Source organism: Morchella sextelata (assembly GCF_020137385.1).
Source record: "Morchella sextelata strain SCLS chromosome Unknown scls_12, whole genome shotgun sequence".
NCBI lineage: Eukaryota > Fungi > Ascomycota > Pezizomycetes > Pezizales > Morchellaceae > Morchella > Morchella sextelata.
In genome coordinates, this window is record NW_025408627.1 from 256,268 (window position 1) to 280,083 (window position 23,816).

Sequence of the window (23,816 nt, forward strand, 5' to 3'; positions counted from 1 at the left end):
TTATGTTGTGAATGCACACCCGCATCCAGAACCCTGCGAGGATTGAAAGGAAAGATTCCCGCAGCTCTCCATGCGGAAAGAATATTACTATGGCTGTAGGTAAGGCGGCGGGCCCTGAATAAAAGTCTTCATTTATGATTAGATTAACAGATTTCTGTAAATGAAAAATATTTCAACTAACCTAAGAAATATACCCTTATTTATACCTAGATCCCCGCTGTCCATCTGTTCATCTAACAGATTACTGTAGTGTTTTTGAAGAGGACTGAAAAGCCCAACATCTAGAGGCTGTAATAGGTGTGTAGAATGTGGCGGGAGACAAAAACATCAGCAAACCCGCAACCTCCGCCAGACGCTCTGGACGCTCGAGGCGCCCAGGGCGCTCGGTAGACAAACTGCCTCTCCAGAGAAGCAGCAGAGCGTTCCTGGCGCTCCCTGGCGCTTAGCATTCCGCCCTGGCGCGCACTAGGCTACTCACACGCCCTGGCGCGCACTAGCCCTCCCAACGCGCCCCGACAGTGATACGCTTACCCCGACGCAATGCTCTCTCGCCTGACGCTCTCTCGACGGAATGTTCTCTCGCCTGAGACTACTACCTATCTCCTGGACGCTCCTGGAGCTCTCGCGACGCCTCAGGAAGCGTTTTGTCCGCTCCTGAACCTCTCTGACGACTCCTGGGCATATCACTAATGCTTCTGGAGCACTCCCGACTGCTCCAGCGGCGCCCGACGCACTGCATTTTACCTTTCAGCGCCATGTTTTTACCAGGCATACTACTCTTTGCTTTAGTAGGCACTGCTTTGCAGAGCATCCAAAACCGTGATTCTATTACTAAATACTAACACTACAAGCGTCTTGAAATCGCCAATCGAATATAATACAGGTATATAGGTATCTCTCCAAAGCACTCGCTGCTGCTCTCCAAAGCACTCGCCATTGCGCTTCAAAGCACTCGCCGGTGCCCTACAGATCCTTTTCCTCCTCCCCTCCCTCGCGATCCTCATCTTCATCCTCCTCGCCTTCCTCTTCCGCTTCAATGCCCCGAAGTTGAGCCTGAACCACCTCTTCCTGGCCGCCACCGTTGTCGGAGATATCCCCTGGAGCACTCGGGGGTGCTCTCCGAGCATTCCGGAATGCCGCAAGATCCGCCGCTAACGCTTCGTCGTCCTCGCTAAATCCATCTTCCGGTATCACCTCAATAGTGATACCCTTCTTCTCTCGTATCTATCAAGGTTAGCCTCCATATGCAGAAGAGCGCTCCGCCATTGTAGCACCCATCTATAGCATACCTTCTCCCGGAGGTTATCCTTGATCACCTCCAACTTTGCCTCCTGATTCTGCCTACTCCTCCCCTTCCATGTGTTGCTCATCCTGTTGAACGTTTCTACTCGTGTGCAATGTCAGCGCGCGAATCCACTATAGCTCTGGGAGCATCTGTTACTGCTCTCAAAGCACTCGCTATAGCTGTAAGGGGATCAGGGATGCTTACTGACAACACTCTCATTCTGTGACTGGAAATGGTCAGGCTTCACGTATGTTCCCGTTGACCATGCCCGAATGCCATGCCAAATTGCAGTGGATATCAGGCAAATAAATGTAGGGGTAATCCGCTCTAGGAACTCGGGGTCTTTTACCCCTCGCATCCTGACCCCATCAAAGTATTTATAGTACAATATGTCGATAATCTCTGGCGCAAGAAACCGTAGACGGTAGGTCTAGTATCTGTTAGCAGCGTTCGCGAGTGCTCTCCAAGCATTCCGGGTGTCCGGGTACTCTCCGAGCATTGACACCCGAGTGCTCTCTGGTCATTGACACCCGAGTGCTCTCTTAGCACCCCCGGGTGCTCTCTAGGGATTGATCATACCTCGTAATGCTGCGCAGGGCTCAAGAAGCGATCATTCTTTAAAAGATACTCTACTTGAGCAGCCCTCGCCTCAGGACTCGAGAGCTTTCCAAGCCCATAGATGGTCGAATCCGCCAGGCGCCCTTTAACCTCGTGCATCAAGTGCGAACGGAGTCGGGAGTGTAGACTTCTGACCTATCGTTGTCAATTACGCTTCCAGAGCACTCGTCAACGTTTCAAGGGCATTCACCTGTTTGATAACGACCTCGTCCATATCTACCGCACATCCCACCCTGCGACTGGCAGCTGCCCACATGTTCACTACCAGTACCGAAAGCCTCGCTGCAGGTGGAAAAGGCTCATGTAGAAGAGTGTGGTCCCCGATTAGCGTGCTGCACTCCTTCTCAATCCTCTGAGCCTGCATTGAGAGAACGTTTGCACTCCTCGAGCTAGGTAACAAGGATCTCTGAGATAGGTTGCTCGCATGAATGTTAACAGTGCTCTCAAAGCGGTCGTCAGTGCTATCGGGAATACTACTAACCTCGCTTTCTGCTATAGGAGCATTTCCTTCCCTAATAGACGACGAAAGCTGTGCAATATCGTAGACTCTTGGTTGCGCTTCTGGTAAATATACCTGAGGGCTTGAGGGAATCCGGGGACTGCTCATAGAGCTCTCACCAACGCCCTCAAAAGGCGGGGAGGAACGATAGGGGCGGTAAGTAGGTGAGGACTCCCCGTATCGAGAGCGCAATGAGGAAAGATCGATATGGCGCGTCGAAGAGCTGTAATCATGATAATAAACAGGTTCAGAAGGCCTAGACTGTGTGGGTATTGGCGGTGCTCTCTGGGATGCATTCTGGCTGGGTGCCGAAGTGGGAGCTGCTCTCCGTACTACCTTTGCACCCGGACGTGCTCCCCTCTAAATCGTTAGCGTTTTGTCCTTAACATTAATGGGTGGGATGGAGTCGAACCTGTACCACATCCACCGACACGTCGGAGGAAGCAATAACCTCCGCTACCGCTCCGGTTGGTCTCCTCCGAGCATTGCCCAGTGCTCTGGCAGTAGTCGGCTGCACTGTACGAGGCCTCTTCTCCGTACTCTGGGATCTCTGCTGAGTGGAGGCTTGAGGTTCTTCCGACTCCTCCGGGTCGTCCAGGTTCTCCTCAGAGCTCTCCTGGGCGTTCTCTGGGGAGTCATCATACTCCGAGTGACTGGTATCGGCGGTTTCCTCCACCTCTGGCACATCCTCCTGATGCTCCTGCACTTCAACGCTGTCAGTATTGCCATCGGGGAGATGGAATTCTACCCTTCTAGGGCTGCTTCTTCCAGTGGATGTGTCGGTAGAACACAGAAGCCCTTTACGCGCTATTGGGGCGGTTGTCGACTGACTACTCCGAGTGCGGGCTGGCAGTGGAGTCAATGGTCGGCAAGGTATCTGAGACTCGTCAGTCAGTAAATCTTCATGTTCTTCAGGTCGTCTTGGGAGTCGTGGGCGCTTTGGGGCAAGAGGTGCTGAACCGGAGGAGCGCTTGGTGGGAGCCATTCTGATGGCTAGCAGGAATATCCTCAGTGCTCTAGGAGCACTCGCGGTATCTTTGATTAGAAATCAATTCTTGGCGAGAAAATTTGCGCCGCTAATCAAGAAGAATTTGCACGGCTAATCCTCCTACGGCAGGGATCCGCTCAACCGCATCATTTGTAATCACTCGTTTTACTGCACTTTGCACTTTCTGAAGCAATACCGAGTGCTCTGAGAGCAATCTAGGAGTTTGACTCGACTCTGAAATAAAAGCAATGCAATTACGACACGGAATAATCTAATCTAATCTAATCTCATCTAATCTCATCTAATCTCATCTAATACGACAAAACACATCCATTGATATATGCTCGCAAGACAAAGGAAATCCAAAACATCAAATCGTACAGCACCTCCATCTCAGTAGCACTCGCGAGTGCTCAGAGAGCACTCCATACTGCTATTCAAAAACCCATCAATTCATATATGCTCGCAAGACAAAGGAAATCCAAAACATAAAATCATACCGCACCTCCTCCATCTCAGTAGCAGTCACGAGTGCTCAGAGAGCAATCTGTACAGCTTTTCAAAGGTTAGTAGTGAGAAATCCGCAGGAAGAGTGGTGAGAGACTATACCAAAGGAGACTAATGATGCCCACCACCATCACCACCACCACCACCTCCACCGTCTCCAGCTGGCCCACCACCTCCACTACCACCACCACCACCGCCTCCACCACCGCCTCCAGAAGGTCCACCACCACCACCACCACCACCACCGCCCGGAGGTCCGCCCGGAGGAGGAGGAGGAGGAGGAGGAGGAGGAGGAGGAGGAGGAGGAGGAGGTCCGCCCGGAGGAGGATTACCACCACCACCACCACCACCACCGCCGCCCGGAGGAGGATTACCACCACCACCACCACCACCACCACCACCGCCCGGAGGAGGATTGCCACCACCACCACCACCACCACCACCACCACCACCACCACTGCCTCCAGCAGCAGCCGCGAGTACGTCAGCAGCTCTCTTGGCTGCTATCCCGGCAGGCGTCCAGATTACTCCCTGTGCAAAGTTTGCGTCAGCAACCCCTACACCCAGAGGATACTTCCTCAGGTATTTGGGGTCTAAGTCGTCGATAGCATCCTGCTGTCTATCGCGACGTCTAACAAGAGTCTGGATTAGCCTTTGATTACTGGCATCAGTTCTGGGCAAATATACCCTCAGTCCTTTAGCATTTATGCGGTGATTTCCCTCCTCGTAATCAGAGTCCTCTGCTGGAATATCGATCGTGGTGTAATCGTCTCCCTCGATATGAGGGAATGCTCTTGTCAGCGGCGGTGTTTCAGCACCACCCAAATTAGCACCCGCGCCCGCTCTGTGGAGTACCGCCAGTATCCTCCGAGGCCTGCCAACGCTATTCTTCAACCAACCCTCGACCTCTTCCGAATCGGTGATCTGCACCTCCATCGGCCGAACAGGAGGATTGGATGCCGGTGGAACGTTATCGAGTGCTCCCCAGATACTCCTGATTGCTCTGCCGGGTGGGGTGTGCTTCAGGATCAAATTGCAGAGCCCTGGAAACGTTATCTTGATCAGAACTCCAATGAACGAATTCTGATTTCGTCGATAGTTCCAGTCATAGATAGGGGGCGGGGCAACCCTGGAGAATGCTCCTAGAGCATCCGGGTCTACCACCGTAACCATTATGGAAGGTCTATCGAGATCTGTGGACACTGGGTCCAGTTTACGCTTCTTAGAGCGTTGGGCGGGCAGACCACCGTCCTCATCATCATCGCTATCGTCAGTAACTTCTTTATACTTGCGATTTCCCTGCCCCCTCGATAGCTTTTCCTTCTGCCCAACATCACCGATGAGCCACTTCAAAGCGTCCGCGAGTGCTCTGCGGGTTGCGGAATCGCCTCCGTTCCACATAGGCAGGAAACCACGGAGAGGGCGTATGTTCAACACATGGAGGCATAGAGCATTGAACGCTGCTGCTCCGGAAACGGTTTTGTTGACCCAACCGGTGTTCTGCATCTCCGCTTTGAGGCTGTTGCGGATGTTAGTGTACAATTTAGGGAGGTTGATCAAACCTAAAGCCATCTTTGCTTTGTTTGCCTCAGTCATTCTGCCGGGGTATCGGGCTTGAGAGATTGGGGATGATGCTTCTGGAGCACTGGCGTATGCTACCTGAGCACGCGAGGGAGTTTCTGGGGCACGATCTCTGCGGCTTTGCCTCTGCTCTGCCGGTGGAGGGGAACTAGGTATTGGTAGCCGACGGCGACGTCGGGATTGAGAGCTCTGTGAAGCACTGGTGACTGCTTCTGGAGCAGGGGCACCAACTGGGAGTACGGTTCTACGGACAGGGGCCGACGGTTGTGGCGGCGAGCTGCCCAATTCTGGGGAAGTGCTGGAGACTCGTTGAAGTGCTCGTCCTCCTTGGGGTTTTGGGCCTGCTGCTGGGCCTGCTGCTGTCCCTGCTGCTGGTCGCTTTGCGGAGTGTGTTGCTGGGCCTGCTGGGCCTGCTGCTGTGCCTGCTGCGGAACGTTCGCTGTCGGACTCGGCTTCAGATTGCACTGATTCCCACTCTTTTGGGAAGAGTCTCGAGTGCCGAGTGGGCGGTGACGAGTGCTGAGGGGGCGGTGACGAGTGCTGTCGGGAGCTTGAAACCACTCGGGGATGCTTCCGGGAAGACGACGACTGCGGCGGGGGTGTCTCTTCTATCTCTTCTGGGATAGGCTGGAGGCTTTTCTGCTCTTTGCGAGATGAGCTGCTCTTTGCGAGACGAGGAAGGGGAGGACTTCTCGTTCTTCTTCTGCTCCTTCTTCTTCTCCTTCTTCTCCTTCTTCTTCTCCTTCTTCTTCTCCTTCCTTTCCTTCCTTCGGCGTTTTTTGCTATCTGATTCGTCGGTGTCTGGATCGCGATCTCGCTTCTTCTGTGAGCGCTCTGGAGTGCCCTGAGGGGAGGATGAAGGCTATAGTGAATATGTGATGAGTATGGTTCTGAAAGCAATAGGATTAAGGAGGATATACCATCTTATATATGATCGCTAGGTGTGCAGCTTGAAAGCTTGAACTTGAAACGAAACTTGAAACTTCAAGTTGAAGCCTAAACTTGAAACGTGAGCTGAATGCGCTTTCAAGAGGTATCTTGAAAGCTTAGATAGCAGGGAGGGGCTTGAAGTGATAGGTAGCGCTGGAAGATGGTTAGGAAGCTCTCACGATCTGGAAGGAGGAGAAGGGTGCTCTTATACCGAATACAATCAGCTATTCCAGGGCTCATCATGCTTCCGAGAGCACCCCCGTGTGCTATACGAGCATCCTCGGGTGCTGTACGAGCATCCTCGGGTGCTGTACGAGCACCTCCGGGCACTCCCACCAGTGCTGCATATGGTGCTCCAAGCCGTGCTGAATGTTTGCTCCAATACATGATGTAGATCAATGCTCTAGGCGCACTCGAAGATTCTACTCTGGAGGTTTGATTCAATTGAATGACGTAGATGAATGCTCTAGGCGTACTCGGGAATGCTCTGACGGTAGTACCAACAGTGGTGTCGATTGGATTCCTATGTTGGGTTGGTGTTTGTGTTCTTGTTGGTGTCGGGGCTCTGTGCGCTATGAAGCTGAGTCGGAGAGTGTGTATCCTCTGAGCGCATATCCGATATTAGTATCGAATTTGGCGGTGAGAATGGTCTCTCCATGATCTGAATAGCATCCGCGAGTGCTCAGAGAGAGAGAGCGAATGCTGAGAGGGTAGAACGGAGCATCGTTGGCGGCATGATTGTGGTGATTGTTGTTTCTTCTCGTTGTATGCTTGTGTTTGTGTTTGCATTATTCCGTTGGAGATGTATGACGTCAAAATCAGCCTCGCTATGGTGGAGGTGCGAGCGCAAGGCTCACAATCACTTGGCGAGCGCTCTGCAGCGAGCACTCTGTAGAGCACTCTGCACAACCGCTTGGCGGCGAGAGCCTCATTGGATGACAAATCGTTCGTAGAGCACTCTGCACCGCCTGCAGGAAAGAGCCTCCGCCTTGGCAGACTGCAAATTCTCGAGTCCAATGAAATCGTCTTGCCCTTTTTGCAGCAAGAGGTACAGCTCCTCCGCGAATTTTGACAGACATCTTCGAACGATCCATCCTTTGGAAGCAGATGAATGGCTGGGAAATCAATATTCACTGCTGGAGCACGATCAACCTGCAGAGACCCCCGACAACACTGACGAGAGCCCAGAGAGCATTCCCGATTACTATTCAGACACGCATTACGATTCAGAGTCGGACATTTTCGACCAAGATTCGGGTAACAATTCGGACCTCGAATCCGAATCATATTTCGTGATGGAAGAGGCAGATGGCGATTCAAATGGGCATAGTAGGGCATCTACGACAGTTTACGAGGGTGCTGGGGAGCCACTTTACCGCTCGGAGGACTACGACGAGTGCTCACAGAGCCTTCTCCAATACCCATGGCACCCATTCCGGTCAGCATACGAGTTCAGAATAGCACGCTATTTCACACTGTCCAAAGCCTCACAGGGGAACATCGACAGCTTCTTTCTACACGCTCCGCCGAGTAGTGGCGAGTGCTCCTACAGCACTGGGCGGGGTTTTATCAAGAGGTTGGAGGAAATGAACGATATACTGGGAAAGGCGAGCTGGAATCATTCGGAGGTGGATATTGGGGGGGAGAAGATCTCTTACTACTACCGGGATCCAATGGTAGTCGTCCGATATCTTCTAGGGCAACGTGCCTTCCGGGAGTCATTGGTGTATTCGCCCGTGGTGGAGCATAATGAATTCGGCGAGCGAATGTACGGGGAAATGCATACAGGAGATTGGTGGTGGGAGATACAGGTCCGTAAACTTCACCCTGTCAACTTGAGGTGCTCTATGAGCAGTCGATGATGCTACAGGAGCAGTCGCTAATGTCTTCTCGACAGAATACGTTACCAGAGGGGTCCACTGTCGTACCAATTATCTGCACGTCGGATGGCACACATCTGACAAATTTCAGCGGGGACAAGAAAGCCTGGCCAATCTATCTTACCATCGGGAACATCAAGTCGTCGGTGCGCAACAAGCCCACAGGGCATTCATTCATTCTCCTAGGGCTGCTACCAGTGCCACCGAAGCTCGGAAAGAATACAACACTCGCTAATTCCATTTTAAGACGTCAGAGTCAAATGGCACTGCATCGTGCCCTTGGGGAGATCTTTCAAAGCATTCGCGAGTGCTCTCAGGAGGGCGAGCTAATCAAATGCGCCGACGGCTACGAACGACTATGCTTTCCGGTGCTCTCGGGCTGGATCGCCGATCAACCCGAGCATTCAAACTTGCAAAACATTAGCACTAGTGCTTGCCCGAGATGCGAGGTGGAGTTTCACAATCTTGGGAGCACTCGTCGAAGCTCTATGCGCAATCACGAGGACTACAGGGAGAGGGTACAGCTATTTGGCGAGAACCCGGGCAATCTAGAACCGGTAGAATACCTTGTTGGGAGATCCGTCAAAACACTCTTCAATGCTTTCTGGGGTATGCCGAGGGTTAATCCGTACGATCTCAATAAACCGGACATACTGCACAATATTTACCTGGGGATGTTGAAGCACATGATGGAGTGGATTCAGGGTTTCTTGAAGAAGCATCATCGATTGGAGGAATTCGACAAAGCTTGGGCTTCGATTGCGCCTTTATAACGTGGGTCTATGGACGATGGACTATAGTGCCAAGGAATACAACCAAGGCAAGAACGTAGTAGAAGATATTCGTAACTATAGACTATGAGGTGGTTCAATCTTGATCTGAGATCCAAGACGAGCCCTATGACGTAGCGTAGAACAAAAGTAGTATTCGTGGAATAAATACAGAGGTTGCGTAAAGAAAGAAGAAAGAAGAGAAAACAAATAAAGACACAAGACAACGCCTCCTTATATACCCAACCATAGTCCGACGATGACTAATATCTTCGCATAACAGAAACCAAAAGAACATAACAGAAATCTCAATTACAAATCCTAATCCCACTGCACAATACCTCCCCTTCCCGTTCCAATTCATCACCTAACCGAAATCTATAGTTGCCATTACAGATCACGCCCCCTTCTAAGGCCTACCTCCTGGTAGGCTTAGGTTTCTCCGGATAGCGTTCGTGGAATCGTTTGACAATGTTAGGTGAATGCTCAAGGTCCGATAGTGGTTGCCAGGAGGCTTCATCATATCCTATATATCGTACCAAGTACTCAAACCTTCCTCTTCGTTCCCTCGAATCCAAAATATCTTCGACTTCCCATTCCTCCTCCCCTTCGATCTCAACCGGAGGTGGTGGTAACTGTTGTTGTCCAGGTAAAGGATTACCTGCTTCAGGAGACAATAATGAGACATGAAATACTGGATGTATTTTCATCGACCGGGGAAGTTCCAATTCGTAAGCATAGGGGTTAACAATCCGCTTAATGCTATAAGGTCCAATACGTTTCCAATCGAATTTCTTGGAAGGTCGCTTCGTTAGGATATGACGTGTCGATAGGAAAACTCTATCTCCTAAATTGTAGCGAGGGGCTGGAGTTCGGTTCGTATTGGCGGATTCTTCTTGTATTCTTTGTGCTCGGAACATTTCGTCCTTTAGGAATTCCACTATCTCCTTCATTTCCCGTGCAATGCTATTAGCTTGGTCTTCCGCTGTCGTTCGACCATATTCTAACGGACCAAAAGTCATCCTTGGATTTCTTCCTGAATTAGCATAAAAAGGAGAGACTTTTGTTGTTTCCGAAGCATGGTTGTTTGTCGCGAATTCGGCCATTGGTAGCAATCGAGCCCAATCGTCCTGTTGATAAGATACATAGCTTCGGAGGTATTGTTCCATTACGGCGTTAATTCTTTCCGTCTGTCCATCTGTCTGAGGATGAAATGCGGTAGAGAATTTCGGCGATATTTCCAACCGATCACAAAGCGATTTCCAAAGCTCCGCAACGAACTGTGTCCCTCGATCAGATACAATAGTATCAGGTAATCCATGTAGCTTCCAAACATTATCGATATATAGCCTTGCTACTTCCTTTGAATCTACCTCTTTAGTCGTTGGTATTAAATGTCGCATTTTAGTTAATCTATCCACCACAACTAAGATTGCATTGTATCCATCGCTCTCAGGGAGATCAGTAACAAAATCCATCGATATATCCATCCACGGTCCCTCAGGTATCGGCATAGGACGGAGTACTCCATAAGGTGCATTGCGTGGTGCCTTGCTCCGGGTACATACATCGCAATTCCTAACGTACTGGTCGACATCTTTTCGCATTTGTAGCCAGTAATATTCTCGGTTTAGAAGTCCCAATGTCTTTGCTCTACCCGGATGTCCTGCGGATGGTTTGTCATGATGTTCTTTTAAAAGCCTTAGTCGAAGGTCATTGTCGTCTGGTACATATAGCGCGCCTCGATAAAGTAGCCGACCATTGTTATCTTCCGTACATTCGGCAAGCGAAATTTTATTCGAGTGGCGAACGCCATTCCGAAGCATAGCGAGGATCTTGTTTGGGAAACTATCAACTTGGTAAGCTTTTAAAAATAACTCCTCTACAGTAGACGTTCCTTCAGCGGATTCATTTGACAAAGAACCCGCGAACAAACTTAGCTTGGTATCCAAATTTTTTCGCTTCAAAATCACTTGACTCTGATGCGTCAACCGTTCATCCCCCTCTTTAGGTAGGTCACCTGACCTTCTAGTCAATGCATCTGGTTTTGTTCCTTGTTTTCCTGGCCGAAATTGTATAACGAAATCGAAGCGTGAAAGGAATTCGGACCAACGGGCTTGTCGACGATTTAATAATTTTGTTGTCATAAAATATTCAAGATTTCGATGGTCGCTAAGAACTTCAATTGGAAATTGAGCTCCCTCCAAGTGATGTCGCCATTCTTCGAAGCATCGTATGATTGCTAAAAGTTCTTTGTCATAGATCTCATAGTTGCATTCTGCAGGAGAATGTTTCTTAGAAAAGAAAGCGACTGGGTGTAGGATTCCTTCGTTATCACGTTGAGATAGGATTCCTGCTGAAACATAATCAGATGCATCAGTTTCTATCACAATCTTCCGATCCGGATTAAAATGAACTAGTGTCGGTGCTGTAGTAAACATCTTTTTCAAAGTTTGAAATGCTTCCTCCCTATCATCCGTCCATTCGAATTTGACGTTCTTCTTGGTCAGGGCTGTAAGTGGAGCAACAATTTTCGAATATCCTAGAATAAACCGTCGATAAAAATTTGCAAACCCTAGAAATACTTGAACATCATGGAGATTCGTCGGTGTGGACCATTCCAAAACATCGATAACTTTCTTTGGGTCCATTCTATTCCCATTCGGGGTAAGAATTAAACCAAGATATTTCGTCTCTTGAACCATAAATTCACATTTTTCAGGTTTAAGGTGAACATGATTCTCATCAAGTACCTTTAGAACCTTTCGAATGTGTTCTTTATGTTCCGATAGAGTTTCGGAATAAATGAGAATATCGTCTAAGTATGCCGTTACGAATTGATCGAGGTGGGGACGTAAGATATCATTAATCCAATGTTGAAAGGTAGCAGGGGCATTAGCTAATCCAAACGGCATTACTGTATATTCGAAATGTCCATATCGAGTCCTGAATGCCGTCTTCCATTCATCCCCCTCCGCTATCCTAATCTGATTATATCCCCAACGTAAATCCAACTTGGTATAATATTGTGCTCGTGATAACTTAGCCAGGGTTTCTTTTAACAATGGTAATGGATATCGATTTTTAATTGTAATCGCATTTAGACCTCGATAATCAACACAGAGTCGAAGGGTTCCATCGCTTTTCTTTACGAACAATATAGGTGCTCCCGCTGGTGATTCACTAGCCCGAATGAATCCTTTAGGTAAATTTTCATCAAGATATTCTCGTAGTGCTTTCAACTCGATTTGAGACAATCCATATATAGGTCCATATGGTGGTCGTTTGCCTTCTTCTAACACTATCTCGATATCATGGGACGGTCGATGTGGTGGGAGAATTGAAGCATCGTATTCTTCAAACATATGGAGACGATGATGAAATTCCTTTGGCACTAGTTGTTCAATGTCGACTGTAGATTTTTCAGTTGCTGAAACGACGACTGTATGGTGTTCCGGTAAGGGAATCGAGATACCATGAACAATAACTGCAGTTTCACTAATTGAACAGTGTTGACAACAGCTCCGAGAATCAAAAATAAGTAGATTTTCCTTTGGTCGAATCGTAACATCATGACGTCGCATCCAAGGTATCCCCATCACAATTGGATAGTGTCCTAACTTCGTCACAAAACATGGCGCAGTCTCCCTATGACCATGAATGTCCAGCGAGACATCGACAATATGGGTAATTTTTCCTGATTTGATGGGTCTTCCGTCTATAACGTCTACCTGGCGAGGTATTTTAAGAGGAGTCATTGTAAGATTATTGTGGCGTACAAAAGATTCATCAATAAAAGCATATCCTGATGCTCCGGTATCAATAAGAGCGTAGGTGGGGATGAAAGAATTTTTATTTTGTGAAATCGAACAAGTTACTACAAGTTGATTTCCATCCATTTCCTCCTCTGATACCGAAAACTCAGAAATACACATCCTAGAGAAATCCTTAAATGGTCCCTGTGCTAAGCCACTTAGTGCAGGGACAAATCTTTTGCCGACTCGTTATCGCTTCCATCATTTTCCTCCACCGTCAATGCTGCTCCCCTCATCACAGGTCTTCTTGGTTGATTTCCACTTACTCTCGCTTGGGGGCAATCCCTAACCATGTGTCCAACACCTCCGCAATAGAAACATCGGCCCTCAACTAAGCGAGCATTTCTTTCGGCAGGGGAGGGACGACGACGTCCTCCAGACAGATCCATTGGTACATCACCTCCCGGGCGGGATGAGGGATGACTTTCCGTAACAGGTGCATTAGCGGCTGGGGCGGCAGCACGGGGAGCAGAAACAGGATTTACTGGTGGGGGGCGAGGGGTCGGGGTAGTAACAACATTCCAAGGCTTTTTATTTCCTCGTTTAGCTTCCGCCGCACGACGACGATTATCCAACCGTTGTAAAAGTGTCGCGCAGGCATCTACCGTCGCAGGAGTGTCATGGTGTATCATTGATTCATCGAGTTCCGCATTAATACCTTCCATCAAAGCCTCAATCCGAGAGGCTTAATCCATACCCGACTCAGCAGCATATCGTTGAAACTCAGCGAAATAGTCGGCGAACGTTCGATTTCGTTGACGGATGTTCCGGAGATTCCTCCTAGCCGTGCGCATCCGATCGGGGTCCCCAAAAGCAGTGTCCAAAACCTCATAAAACCGTACCATAGAGGGCAAGGTAATCTCTCCTTCCCCGACATACTGTAAGAACTGATTGGCAGAAACGCCTTCCAATCTACTGAATGCATAGGATAATTTCGACTGTAGGGTGGGATAGCGATCGGCATTTCCCAATAGCTTGATTTTCATTTGTTACTTGAATAGGTGTAGTCTCTCTCGATCACGATCCCCCCTGAACACCTCAGGATCCGGAAGCTTTTCTGACCGATAGGTAGTATCTGTAGTAAGTGGTATTGGGGGTGCAGGTGGAGCATTGTCCTCGACAGGTGCTCCCTCAGGGGCAACAGCTTGGACAGCAGTCTGTTGGGCCCGGGCAGCAGCAAGATCTCGTTCAAACATTCTTCTCGCCCTTTCAGCTTCCGCTTCTATCTCTTGTAAATCCGTTGCATACTGAGCAAGACCATGTTGACACTGTTGGAGAAGTGCATAGGCTTCGGCTCCGATAACATCATTGACCTATGGATGTTCTTGAAAAAAGGTTTGGAGACTGTTGCTGAGCTGTTGATAATCAATAGTAGCGTGTCCCGACATTGTAAACTATGGTGTTGTACTGGTTGGCGATAAGGGACGCAACCTACGTATAACGTGGGTCTATGGACGATGGACTATAGTGCCAAGGAATACAACCGAGGCAAGAACGTAGTAGAAGATATTCGTAACTATAGACTATGAGGTGGTTCAATCTTGATCTGAGATCCAAGACGAGCCCTATGACTTAGCGTAGAACAAAAGTAGTATTCGTGGAATAAATACAGAGGTTGCGTAAAGAAAGAAGAAAGAAGAGAAAACAAATAAAGACACAAGACAACGCCTCCTTATATACCCAACCATAGTCCGACGATGACTAATATCTTCGCATAACAGAAACCAAAAGAACATAACAGAAATCTCAATTACAAATCCTAATCCCACTGCACAATACCTCCCCTTCCCGTTCCAATTCATCACCTAACCGAAATCTATAGTTGCCATTACAGCCTTACCCTGGACTAGCAGTACCAAACAAGGCATATCGTTCTACCACCCAATGGCAAGGGAAAGAGATGCGGAATCTGGGGCGGGTCGTTCTAGGAGCACTCGCGGCTGCTCTGAGAAACCCGGGAGGGGCTGTCAGGAGCGACTTCGCAAAAGCTTTGAAATGCGTTCGAAGCCTAATAGACTTCCACTTAATGGCGCAATATGGGAGTCATACAACGAGCACACTGGACTATATGGAGAGCTATCTCGAGGATTTCCATAAACACAAGGATATCTTTTTAGAATTCAGGGCGTACAAGAAGACGTTAAAGGATGCGAGAGATCGAACGAAAGCAATTAGTGGCTCCCAGAGCACCCAGCGAGGCTTGGAGGAGATCCGGGAGATTCGGGAAAGATCGCACTTCAACTTCATCAAATTGCATGTCTTAATGCACTACCGGGAGCACGTTGAGCGCTTTGGTAGCATTCCTCAATACTCCACGGACGTCAGCGAGCTTGCCCATGTACGGCAGGTAAAAGAAGCTTACAGAGCGTCCAACAAGGTTGATGCTGCGACGCAGATACTGGACTATGGAGGGAGGCGATTGGCGTTAGAGATTCGAATTCTGAATCTGAAAGACATCGTCGGAGGTTCTGAGAGCACTGACGACATCCTCTGGAGCCATCGGGATAACCTCAAGGAGTTGCTCGACATTTTCAAGATCGAGGACCGCAAGAAAACGCCAAATGAACGCTCAATAGTAGAATGCGGACTGCCCCTGAAGCGTCTTTGCAACCCCTCCGCGAAATCGGAAAGACTTTTCAACGTGGCAGACGGACTGCAAATGAGCCATCTCACGCTATATCGCCTGATAAAGGAGTATGCCGAGGATGCGGGATGCTCTCAGAGCTTTGCCGGAAGCTCTGAGAGCATGTTGGAGCGCCGGGTGGAGGTTTTCACATGCTTGCAGGTTCCGATACCAATCTTCCAAAGGCCTGACGTATACGAGGTTCACAACATCAGGTGTACGGGAACAGCATCTTTTAGGAAGGGGAAAATAAGAAAGGATTGGGCATGGGTATCGGTAGGTTCCTCAGAGCAGTGGGGAGTGTTTCGGGGACGCTTACCAGGACGTGTGGAGGCTCTGTTCAAGGTGCGGGATAGCACAGGGCGCGCACATAGACTATGTGTAGTTGAGCTGCTTGAGGCGAAGGATCGTGGTATCGCTGATAGCTCACATGGGCTGCTGAAGGTCTGTAGGAGGAGGAGGAAGAGGATGTGGGTCGTGAATATTCGGAGTATATTAGGAATGGCCCATTTGTTCAAGGTGGATGCTGGCAATTGGCTGGTAAATACTAGGATAGATTTGCGTACGTGGAATGAATTCAGTTGAATGCTGTAAAGCATTCCCGAGTGCTATGCAGTGATGTGAGAGGATCACCGAGTGCTATGCAGTGATGTGAGAGGCTTACTGGGTGCTATCCAGTGAGAGCATTACCGAGTGCTATCCAGTGATGTGAGAGGATTACCGAGTGCTATCTAGTGATGTGAGAGGATTACCGAGTGCTATCCAGTGATATGAGAGGAATACCGAGTGCTATCCAGTAATATGAGAGGAATACCGGGTGCTATTCAGTGAATGCTCTGAGGGCAGTGGCGAGTGCTCTACGAGTGGAATGTTAGACCCAATAGGACCGTCTAATTTAAAATTCGTGTCGTTCTGTTAGTACGCATGCGGATTGGAAGAGGGAGGTGAGTATCGGCCGCTCAGTATCTGAGTCTGACTATCCAGCAAGCCAGCTCCAGGAGGGCGCGGTAGGCAGGCATTGGTCTTCCGACCAGTAAAGTCATCCTGCACCTTTTTCCAGTCCATGTTTGCTGCTTATGCATGGACATTGAGCTTTTCAGACGAGCCGTACCATGGCCTCAACCTCAAGGCTTATGCCTTTCACGAATCGACAGATACATACACGTTCGTCAAAGGTTTGGTAGCCATCTCCAGTATACATGACAGTGCTCGTATCAGTATTCCGCGACTGACCGTTCAGCGGCGTGAAGAATACCCACGTGAGATATCGTTTGAGGGACCGGCGATGCCTACCTTGCCTTTGAAGAAAGCGTATCGATTCATATGGGTCTAAGTGGGGGGTGTCCCACCTTGAATAGTATTATTAAAGATGTTTCCGCAGCTCTACGAGCATTGGTCAGTGCTATGGAAGCATTCGTGGTGCTCTCCGGACGTGAGCAATATCTCTTGGCAGTGCCTGGAAAAACTCATTGACGAAGAGTGTCTTGGCGTGGGCGATATGCTCTGGCGGTGCCTGGCGAGCAGCTCGTTGAGAATGCTCTCCTGGCGCAGATAGTACTGACGAGTGCTCTCTAGGCGTGAGCGATATGCTCTGGCAGCGCCTGGCGAGCAGCTCGTTGTGATTTGATCTCCTGGCGCAGATATTACTGACGAGTGCTGTCAGGGCGCTGACGCTGTCTCCTGGCGGGCCCCGACACGTCCGTGATTCGTTGCCAGTCCCTGGGCGGAAACTCATTAGTTGATCGTTCTTCAGACGCAGGAGGCATACCCAGGCGTGTCATGGCGGAGAGAGCATCGCCGGGTGCTCTCAGGACGAGCACCATATCGCCTGGAGGTGCATGACGCGTGAAAGTGCACGACGCGCCTAGAGAAGATTGCGGAGAGAGCATTGCTGGGTGCTCTATGGATGTAGGTGATATCGCTCAGAGTACTCTGTAGACAGTAGCATTAGCGAGTGCAAAGAAGCTCATTAGGGAGTGCGAATATGCTGCTCTGACAGCGGACTGCTTGGAGCGAGTGCTCGAGTTGCAGTCGTGAAAAGCTCTCTTCTCTGACGTGGTCAGATGATTGGCACTGCACTCTGGCGGAGTGTATAGACGATTATGTGCCCTGGTGCTGCCAGACAGAGAACATACTGCTCTGGGGGCGTCGGGCGCGGATGCTAGGATCACCTGGCGCGAGCGCCCTGCTGTGGCGACGCCTGGCGCGAGCACCCTGCTGTGGCGACGCCTGGCGTGAGGACCCTGCCCTGGCGACGCCTGGTACGAGCACTCTGCCCTGGCGGCGCCTGGCGTGCCTGGCGCCCAGGGCGTAGGCGCTGCGCCCTGAGGAATAGCAGAGTTTGCTGATGAAGGCACGATTTTGTGATTCAGACAGTAGTCAAAAAATTCCCAAGTAACGTGAGAAGCATGACCATCCATGATCAGTAATCTCCACTCTCCCTCAGCCCTATCAACCGTTAATAATCTAGACAATTCATGAAAGAAAATACTTACTTGTCGGCAGTGAATTTATCAAAATTCTGTATTAACCACTCCATTCCTAAAAAGGAATCGGTCCAGCCTTTGGGAGAGTAACTAAAAGTAGCGATATCGTCCCCCTTAACGCCTGCATACCAACCTTTATAATGAGCCATTCCTTGATTTATTACCATAGGTGGTAATGCTTCTCCAGCTCCAGAGACGGCCTCAATTACTGTCACCCACTCGCGACTCCCATTATGCGTAAGACGCGGATTTTTCCTAGCTCGCCGACAGATGATCTTGCACTTGGCCGCTATGCCCATCATAAACCCCTTCTCGTCCATGTTATAAGTATTTTTAGGTAGGATATTGTATTTCCGTATCACTTCTTGTAACTAGTTTATGTCAGCTTCGTACTGTAGTTCGGGTTACAAACGTACCAGCTGGAAATAGTCCTTCAATAAAATAGGATTATCAGCAAATGCACGCTGTCACTCAAGCCTGCTTGAGAATCGAGAAGCTATTTCTGGATTGCGATCTAGGAACCTCCCTAACCAATGAACACCTAGCTTGTGTCCACTATTCCGCTTTTTAATAAGATAGGCGGCCATCTCTTTGACTAGAGATAATTTGAGCGGAAATCCCCAATCATCCATACGGATGCACCATGCCACAACCGATTTTTCCTCATGCTCGCTGAGTAGCTGCTGTCTGCGGTGACTATCTCTCCTTGAACTTTTTCCCTGCAGGCGGTCCCTTAAAGTGGAGTAGGGAATATTAAAAGTCTCGGCGCATTCCCTAATAGACGGGTCCTTAGAAGTTTGGTATCGCTCAATTGCTAATCTGATATGTTCCTCCCTTTCTTCCTTCTGTCTCCCCTTTAGTCGACCCATATTGATATAGAGTGTGTATGGTTGTTACTTTACTACCTCGACAACATTCCTTATATGGGCGGAGGATCCTCATTCCTCGGCGCCGAGCCAGGCTGAGACATATGATCGGAAACTAGGTCATGGGCGGTATCACGGTCAAATACGTTAGGTTTTCACCTATGAAGATCAAGAAGATTACCGTCTCGAACTAATGTGCCTTGTTTAGCGAACTAAGCGTGGTCAAAGTGACATTGCTTATCCCACAAAATTTAAGCTCGTGGGATTCCGACATCCACAATGTGTAAGGCTATAACAGTCAATGTTAAGGCTGAGACAGGGGCTGTGATAGCTTTCGGCTCCTACCAATATACTTAGTATATCAAGGAAAGCCTTTCACCTACTTCTCTCTCGAGCCCTCTTAGGCCAGTTGCGCCAACTACTCAGAGTGCTCTGAAGGGCCCTGGTGGAAATTAGGTGACAGGGTGGGCTATGATATGCAGTTTATCTATAATTAACGTAGTACACAAAGCACGATAGAGGACGATAGAACAGAAAAATCACGAGGAGTAAAGATCATATCAGTCAACGTGGGGGTAGGTCGGACTGAAGGACAAATCAAGGCCATTAGGAAAGAGTAAGGCTTTTCTGGGATCATCGGGTCCACGAAGCCTCGGAGGGAGCATTAGAAAGCTCCAAAGACCACTGTAAGATGATCTCATGGTCCTTGTTGAAGAATTGTGGAGTTCAGTGCCCCGAGATTCCCTTCGACTTAATTCCCCTTTACTGAAACTATGCAACCACAAGACTAAAGGTGGCCCCGAATATGTGGATAGCAGCATTATTCCTCCCGGACGGGTCAACCGCGGACGGGAGCTCCTCTTCCGTTGAATGGCCTAGTAAATCCAACCGAGCCCAGCGCGCCTTCAGATGATAGGAGGGGAGATCAATACTCCGAACCAGTAGGATGGCCATTGAGCGCCTCCTTATTGATATTACATGCTTCCTTTCCTCATCGTGCGCTTTGGTGCGTCATACATTGTCAATCCCGATTGTGGGCATGATAGGAACAGGGGGGTTTATTTGCAGCGGGGTAGGTTCTGCGGGAGAGAAAGAGAGAACAGGTGGTACCGGTGCCGAGTATGTGATTTTGAGGGATAATGCACGCTGGGTTGTCATGGACTAGAAGTTGCGCAGGTATATATATCACTGGCCATGTTCTTTCCTGATGACGTTTATATGTTTGGTCTCTCAAAGAAGCAGTTAATCAGGGGGCAGTGGACCATGTCGACAGATAGTGATAGGCCATCGATAGTTAGGAAAGTAGTCGAAGACGGTAACTTCCTAGATCACTCCTCGTGGAGTTATGCAGGCCAGGGGTGTGATCCCATGGATATAGGTTGTTGTGAGTGTCTTGATCCGGTCCTCTCGGGTTGCACCCGAGCTAGTCGGTTCCAGCTCAAAATAACGCTTTGATGCGTAATTCCAGCCGTTCCTCTTGTGATGAACGTTTTCGGTTCAGGAAGGTGGAGCTATACCGATGAAACTTATAATCATGAGACTTCGTGGCTTATTTAACGGCAGCACAAGAATGGACTCTATATACCCATAAGATATCACATATTAATCATAACACTTAGCATAGTAGTGATCAGCGCTGTGGTGGCAAAATATATATATGATCTCCTAGACTGGGAAGCCATATATAATCAGTAAATACATGTAGATCGCGAGTAAAATTCCCATCCCTGAAGTCGAAACCACATATATGCAGATGCTTTGAATATGACTAGTCACCTCCAACCCTTGAGACACTATTCTTTGTGATTATATATACCGGGGGTTATATAGTCCGATTTCCAAACCATTGAGGCTAGTCACTTGAAACAGACATAAGTGAAATCGGGTCTTGCAGATATGGACGTGACTTGATATGATGCAAAGCACAACGCTTTACTGCAAGCTCAAATGCCATATAGTATTCTTTAGGCCAATAGCGAATCTCCCAATGAAAAAGACTGTCTAGGAGGATAGCTAGCCAGTGTAAATTAAATTTAAGTGGCCCATACGGTTTTATGTTCTCATTTGCCTGTATTATAAGTCCACATTGCCATGCCATAGCCAGTGAACCTAGTTCGCCATTAATTGACACGGAAAGGACCATAAAAACACTATTCTGGGTTGATATTTACCGTTGAAACTCCCCATTATAGTAGAAATGGCTTTTCCTTGGATAACGTTATTACATAGCTATTTCGGTACTGAGACTCGAGGAATCTACAGACGTTAGTTGATTAAGATGTCTTGGCACGAGGCCCTCAGTGAATCATGGACGCTGCAATGAAGGCAGAAAAGTACGTACAGGTCACTAACTAGACTACAAGTAGTTAGATGAACAGTACCTTTCAATTTCTTGATCAATTTTACTATGGCTCTGGCTCCTCGAGATCCATAAGGCGTTGTTGACCAAACTCGGCGACTAGCCTACATAATCTTAATGGTTCATGTAGTTTGTTAAAGTGATCCGTGCCATATTTGAGACATGATATATCACTCGTGGCGGTGTCTTAATCGCAATGTTTGTTTTTTTTTCTTTTTTTTTCTTCTTCTTTGTTTAATTCATTAATTGTATCTTAATCGTAATGAGACATTTTAAGTGAGATGAGATACGTTCCATTGTGGTAATGAAGCGCAACATCAGTTAATGGGCGTCGTAGCTCAGAGTTCCCAGATAAATAGGAGTTTAAATACAGTTACCCTGGATACTAACGTCAGAAATTTAAACTGTTTTCTGTTTCTCCTAATATTTATGATTTCTAGTCTGGCACTAAGATTGCAGCCGACAACCTAGCTACATATGGCAATCTTTTCTAGCTAAGCTTTTGTGCCGTCGTGATGTCACCGGCCGCGTCTTTTGTGGTTATGTGACCATCCGCCCCTTCCAACTCTTTCTCTACTCAACATCATCTCTTTTCGGTTTTCACAAAGTTTTATAACTGCTTTCACGACGTTCTCTAATCTCCTCACTCCACACACACATTTATCTTCATATTCATCAATACTCTCAGTAGGTTAGCCCCTCCTAAAAATAAACACAAATTCCGACCCTCCCTTGCTTACACCGTTTCTAGTACGTCTAGGTCTTCTATAATGCTACCTATGTGGGCTATGTCGCCTTCGCTGTCTGGTACCTCCACTGAGCGCGGTCAAAGCTCCTCCCCCGAACGAATTACTAGCGAAAGCCCAAATGGTAGCAGACGAATTCTTCCCAGAATCCCGCGGAAGGTTGGAATAACCCACGACAACGAAAGAAAGTACGCGATGGAGATCGAGATGGAGACCGCTCAAGACGTCCCGACTGAGCTTACCAATGGGTCTACGAAGCGTCGCCGGAGCGCCTCTATTGATACAGTTATCCTTGGTTCGAAAGTAAAAACCAGCGATGAAGAGGACATGCCACATCACCCGAACAATAATAAAGATTTCCCGGTCAGTTCACACAAAGCTCGTAGAAAAGGTAGCATGCCCGGTGGACACAGAAAACCGAATCCCTCTTTCAACTCAAACAAGGTCGGTTTTGATAAGTTTAAGAATGGCTCGGCCGATGGAGATTTTTATTACGCAGACCAATTGGAGTCCCAGACTTCCGAATTTGTTCAGGGACCAGCGAATCCCTCGAAGTTTAAAACCGGCTATGTATCTGGGCTTCTGGGCATAAAGGCCAAACCTACTTTCAACCCAATGCTATATCATGCTTCACTGAAAGAATGTGATTCTTCAAAGGTTACCAAAAAGAATCTCTCCCCTTACTGGTTCCACTGCCCCTCCGTGTCATCGAATCTAGAAAATATCCCGCGCTTCCAATCTTCCAGTATCTACTACTCCTCAAGGGAGGAATATGAGACTGTGAATCGCATCGACAAAGCCGGATTGAATCCTAGGGTTCCGACTCAGTGTGAAGGTTCTGTGGCTTCCCTTACAACGGAGGAGGGTTATTCGACCGACAGAGGAGTTGAACATGAGCATCAGAAGCTCAGGCGCGGTGGCAATATCTCCGAGAAAAATGAGATGGATACTGAACTTGCCAAGCACAAAGAATTGAATCAGCAGAAAGAGGCTCGTGCCAGAGTCTGGGTCGAGAGTAACTATGATAATGACCCTGCCGAGGAGGATAATTATAATACAAGGTGCAGTAGGAAACTAGGGAATGCAATCCAGGATTTGCAGAATGCTGTAAAAATGCGCGCCGAGATGGCGAGTCAGAAGGAGCTAGAGTGCCAGTCAAGTAACTAATTAGTGAGGACGGCTCTGAGGAGGAATTCCCCGACGGCGAACTCAAACGCGGCTGACCCCCGCCTTTTCTAACCCATTCACCTCTTTCTTTCATTCTGCTTCTATCTTTCCCTTTTAATTTTTTGTATCAATTTCTATGTCTTTTCCCTTAATTTTCAGATTACTCTTTGAGAAACAGGGTGTGGTACGTTTTCTGTAGGGGTTAGAATAGCCGTTGTATCAAGCCCATATTCCGCTTGTAGGAGATACAAAATGCTCGATGCGTTTGCACTTCCCTGTGTTCCTAAGCACTAATTTACATTGGATCGATTTGGAAACAATATACGGAGGAGGTGGATGTGCTGAGTCCAATAACTTTCAACTTACTACCGATAACATAGACGGATCGGGATTATACGTAGTTAACGTTTAGGGTATGGAATTTATTTTCTTTAAGATATAAGAACTATCTAAACTACATTAAATAACCCTAACCCTAGTTTTTAGATTAATGGGTAAAACGATAATATTATCTACATGCACATACATTCCGAAATAAAATGCTATTTGTGGTAGCACTGTACGGTGCCCGTAGCCCAAACAGGCAGGGGGGAAAGGGTACCGGGAGAACCTGGTTATGTCCAGAAGGAACACAATCTCTCTTTGGCCGCGCTTCCAAGAGTACATGTGATCATGGTACCCCTGTTAGATTGGAAA

The 23,816-nt window shown here is 48.3% G+C and overlaps 9 protein-coding genes across 9 annotated transcripts; 3 read left to right on the top strand and 6 right to left on the bottom strand.

The window, feature by feature from the left end:
- Positions 1 to 474: 474 nt before the first annotated feature.
- On the bottom strand, positions 475 to 3,387 carry H6S33_001969 (uncharacterized protein; the record flags this gene model as incomplete). Its single annotated transcript, XM_044833772.1, has 7 exons — positions 475 to 733; positions 968 to 1,224; positions 1,290 to 1,384; positions 1,490 to 1,715; positions 1,865 to 2,038; positions 2,094 to 2,762; positions 2,815 to 3,387. 7 exons carry the CDS (start codon positions 3,385 to 3,387, stop codon positions 475 to 477), a joined length of 2,253 nt encoding a protein of 750 aa, XP_044693112.1.
- Positions 3,388 to 4,008: 621 nt separating this feature from the next.
- On the bottom strand, positions 4,009 to 6,401 carry H6S33_001970 (uncharacterized protein; the record flags this gene model as incomplete). Its single annotated transcript, XM_044833773.1, has 4 exons — positions 4,009 to 5,708; positions 5,741 to 5,900; positions 5,954 to 6,340; positions 6,399 to 6,401. The coding sequence occupies 4 exons, from the start codon at positions 6,399 to 6,401 to the stop codon at positions 4,009 to 4,011; spliced, it is 2,250 nt and encodes a 749-aa protein (XP_044693113.1).
- Positions 6,402 to 9,474: 3,073 nt separating this feature from the next.
- On the bottom strand, positions 9,475 to 12,957 carry H6S33_001971 (uncharacterized protein; the record flags this gene model as incomplete). Its single annotated transcript, XM_044833774.1, has 1 exon — positions 9,475 to 12,957. The coding sequence occupies one exon, from the start codon at positions 12,955 to 12,957 to the stop codon at positions 9,475 to 9,477; it is 3,483 nt and encodes a 1,160-aa protein (XP_044693114.1).
- Positions 12,958 to 13,031: 74 nt separating this feature from the next.
- On the bottom strand, positions 13,032 to 13,538 carry H6S33_001972 (uncharacterized protein; the record flags this gene model as incomplete). Its single annotated transcript, XM_044833776.1, has 1 exon — positions 13,032 to 13,538. The coding sequence occupies one exon, from the start codon at positions 13,536 to 13,538 to the stop codon at positions 13,032 to 13,034; it is 507 nt and encodes a 168-aa protein (XP_044693115.1).
- Positions 13,539 to 13,559: 21 nt separating this feature from the next.
- Positions 13,560 to 14,261, bottom strand: H6S33_001973 (uncharacterized protein; the record flags this gene model as incomplete). The annotated part of the gene is made up of 3 exons (XM_044833777.1): positions 13,560 to 13,847; positions 13,911 to 14,167; positions 14,219 to 14,261. 3 exons carry the CDS (start codon positions 14,259 to 14,261, stop codon positions 13,560 to 13,562), a joined length of 588 nt encoding a protein of 195 aa, XP_044693116.1.
- Positions 14,262 to 14,773: 512 nt separating this feature from the next.
- H6S33_001974 (uncharacterized protein) lies at positions 14,774 to 16,081 on the top strand (the record flags this gene model as incomplete). The annotated part of the gene is made up of 1 exon (XM_044833778.1): positions 14,774 to 16,081. The coding sequence occupies one exon, from the start codon at positions 14,774 to 14,776 to the stop codon at positions 16,079 to 16,081; it is 1,308 nt and encodes a 435-aa protein (XP_044693117.1).
- An 817-nt stretch (positions 16,082 to 16,898) lies between these two features.
- H6S33_001975 (uncharacterized protein) lies at positions 16,899 to 18,851 on the bottom strand (the record flags this gene model as incomplete). The annotated part of the gene is made up of 6 exons (XM_044833779.1): positions 16,899 to 17,215; positions 17,317 to 17,428; positions 17,632 to 17,944; positions 17,992 to 18,353; positions 18,399 to 18,413; positions 18,522 to 18,851. 6 exons carry the CDS (start codon positions 18,849 to 18,851, stop codon positions 16,899 to 16,901), a joined length of 1,449 nt encoding a protein of 482 aa, XP_044693118.1.
- Positions 18,852 to 18,970: 119 nt separating this feature from the next.
- H6S33_001976 (uncharacterized protein) lies at positions 18,971 to 20,405 on the top strand (the record flags this gene model as incomplete). The annotated part of the gene is made up of 8 exons (XM_044833780.1): positions 18,971 to 18,999; positions 19,066 to 19,107; positions 19,168 to 19,204; positions 19,428 to 19,534; positions 19,635 to 19,726; positions 20,014 to 20,024; positions 20,106 to 20,163; positions 20,317 to 20,405. The coding sequence occupies 8 exons, from the start codon at positions 18,971 to 18,973 to the stop codon at positions 20,403 to 20,405; spliced, it is 465 nt and encodes a 154-aa protein (XP_044693119.1).
- Positions 20,406 to 21,977: 1,572 nt separating this feature from the next.
- Positions 21,978 to 23,120, top strand: H6S33_001977 (uncharacterized protein; the record flags this gene model as incomplete). The annotated part of the gene is made up of 1 exon (XM_044833781.1): positions 21,978 to 23,120. One exon carries the CDS (start codon positions 21,978 to 21,980, stop codon positions 23,118 to 23,120), a length of 1,143 nt encoding a protein of 380 aa, XP_044693120.1.
- Between the last annotated feature and the right edge of the window lie 696 nt (positions 23,121 to 23,816).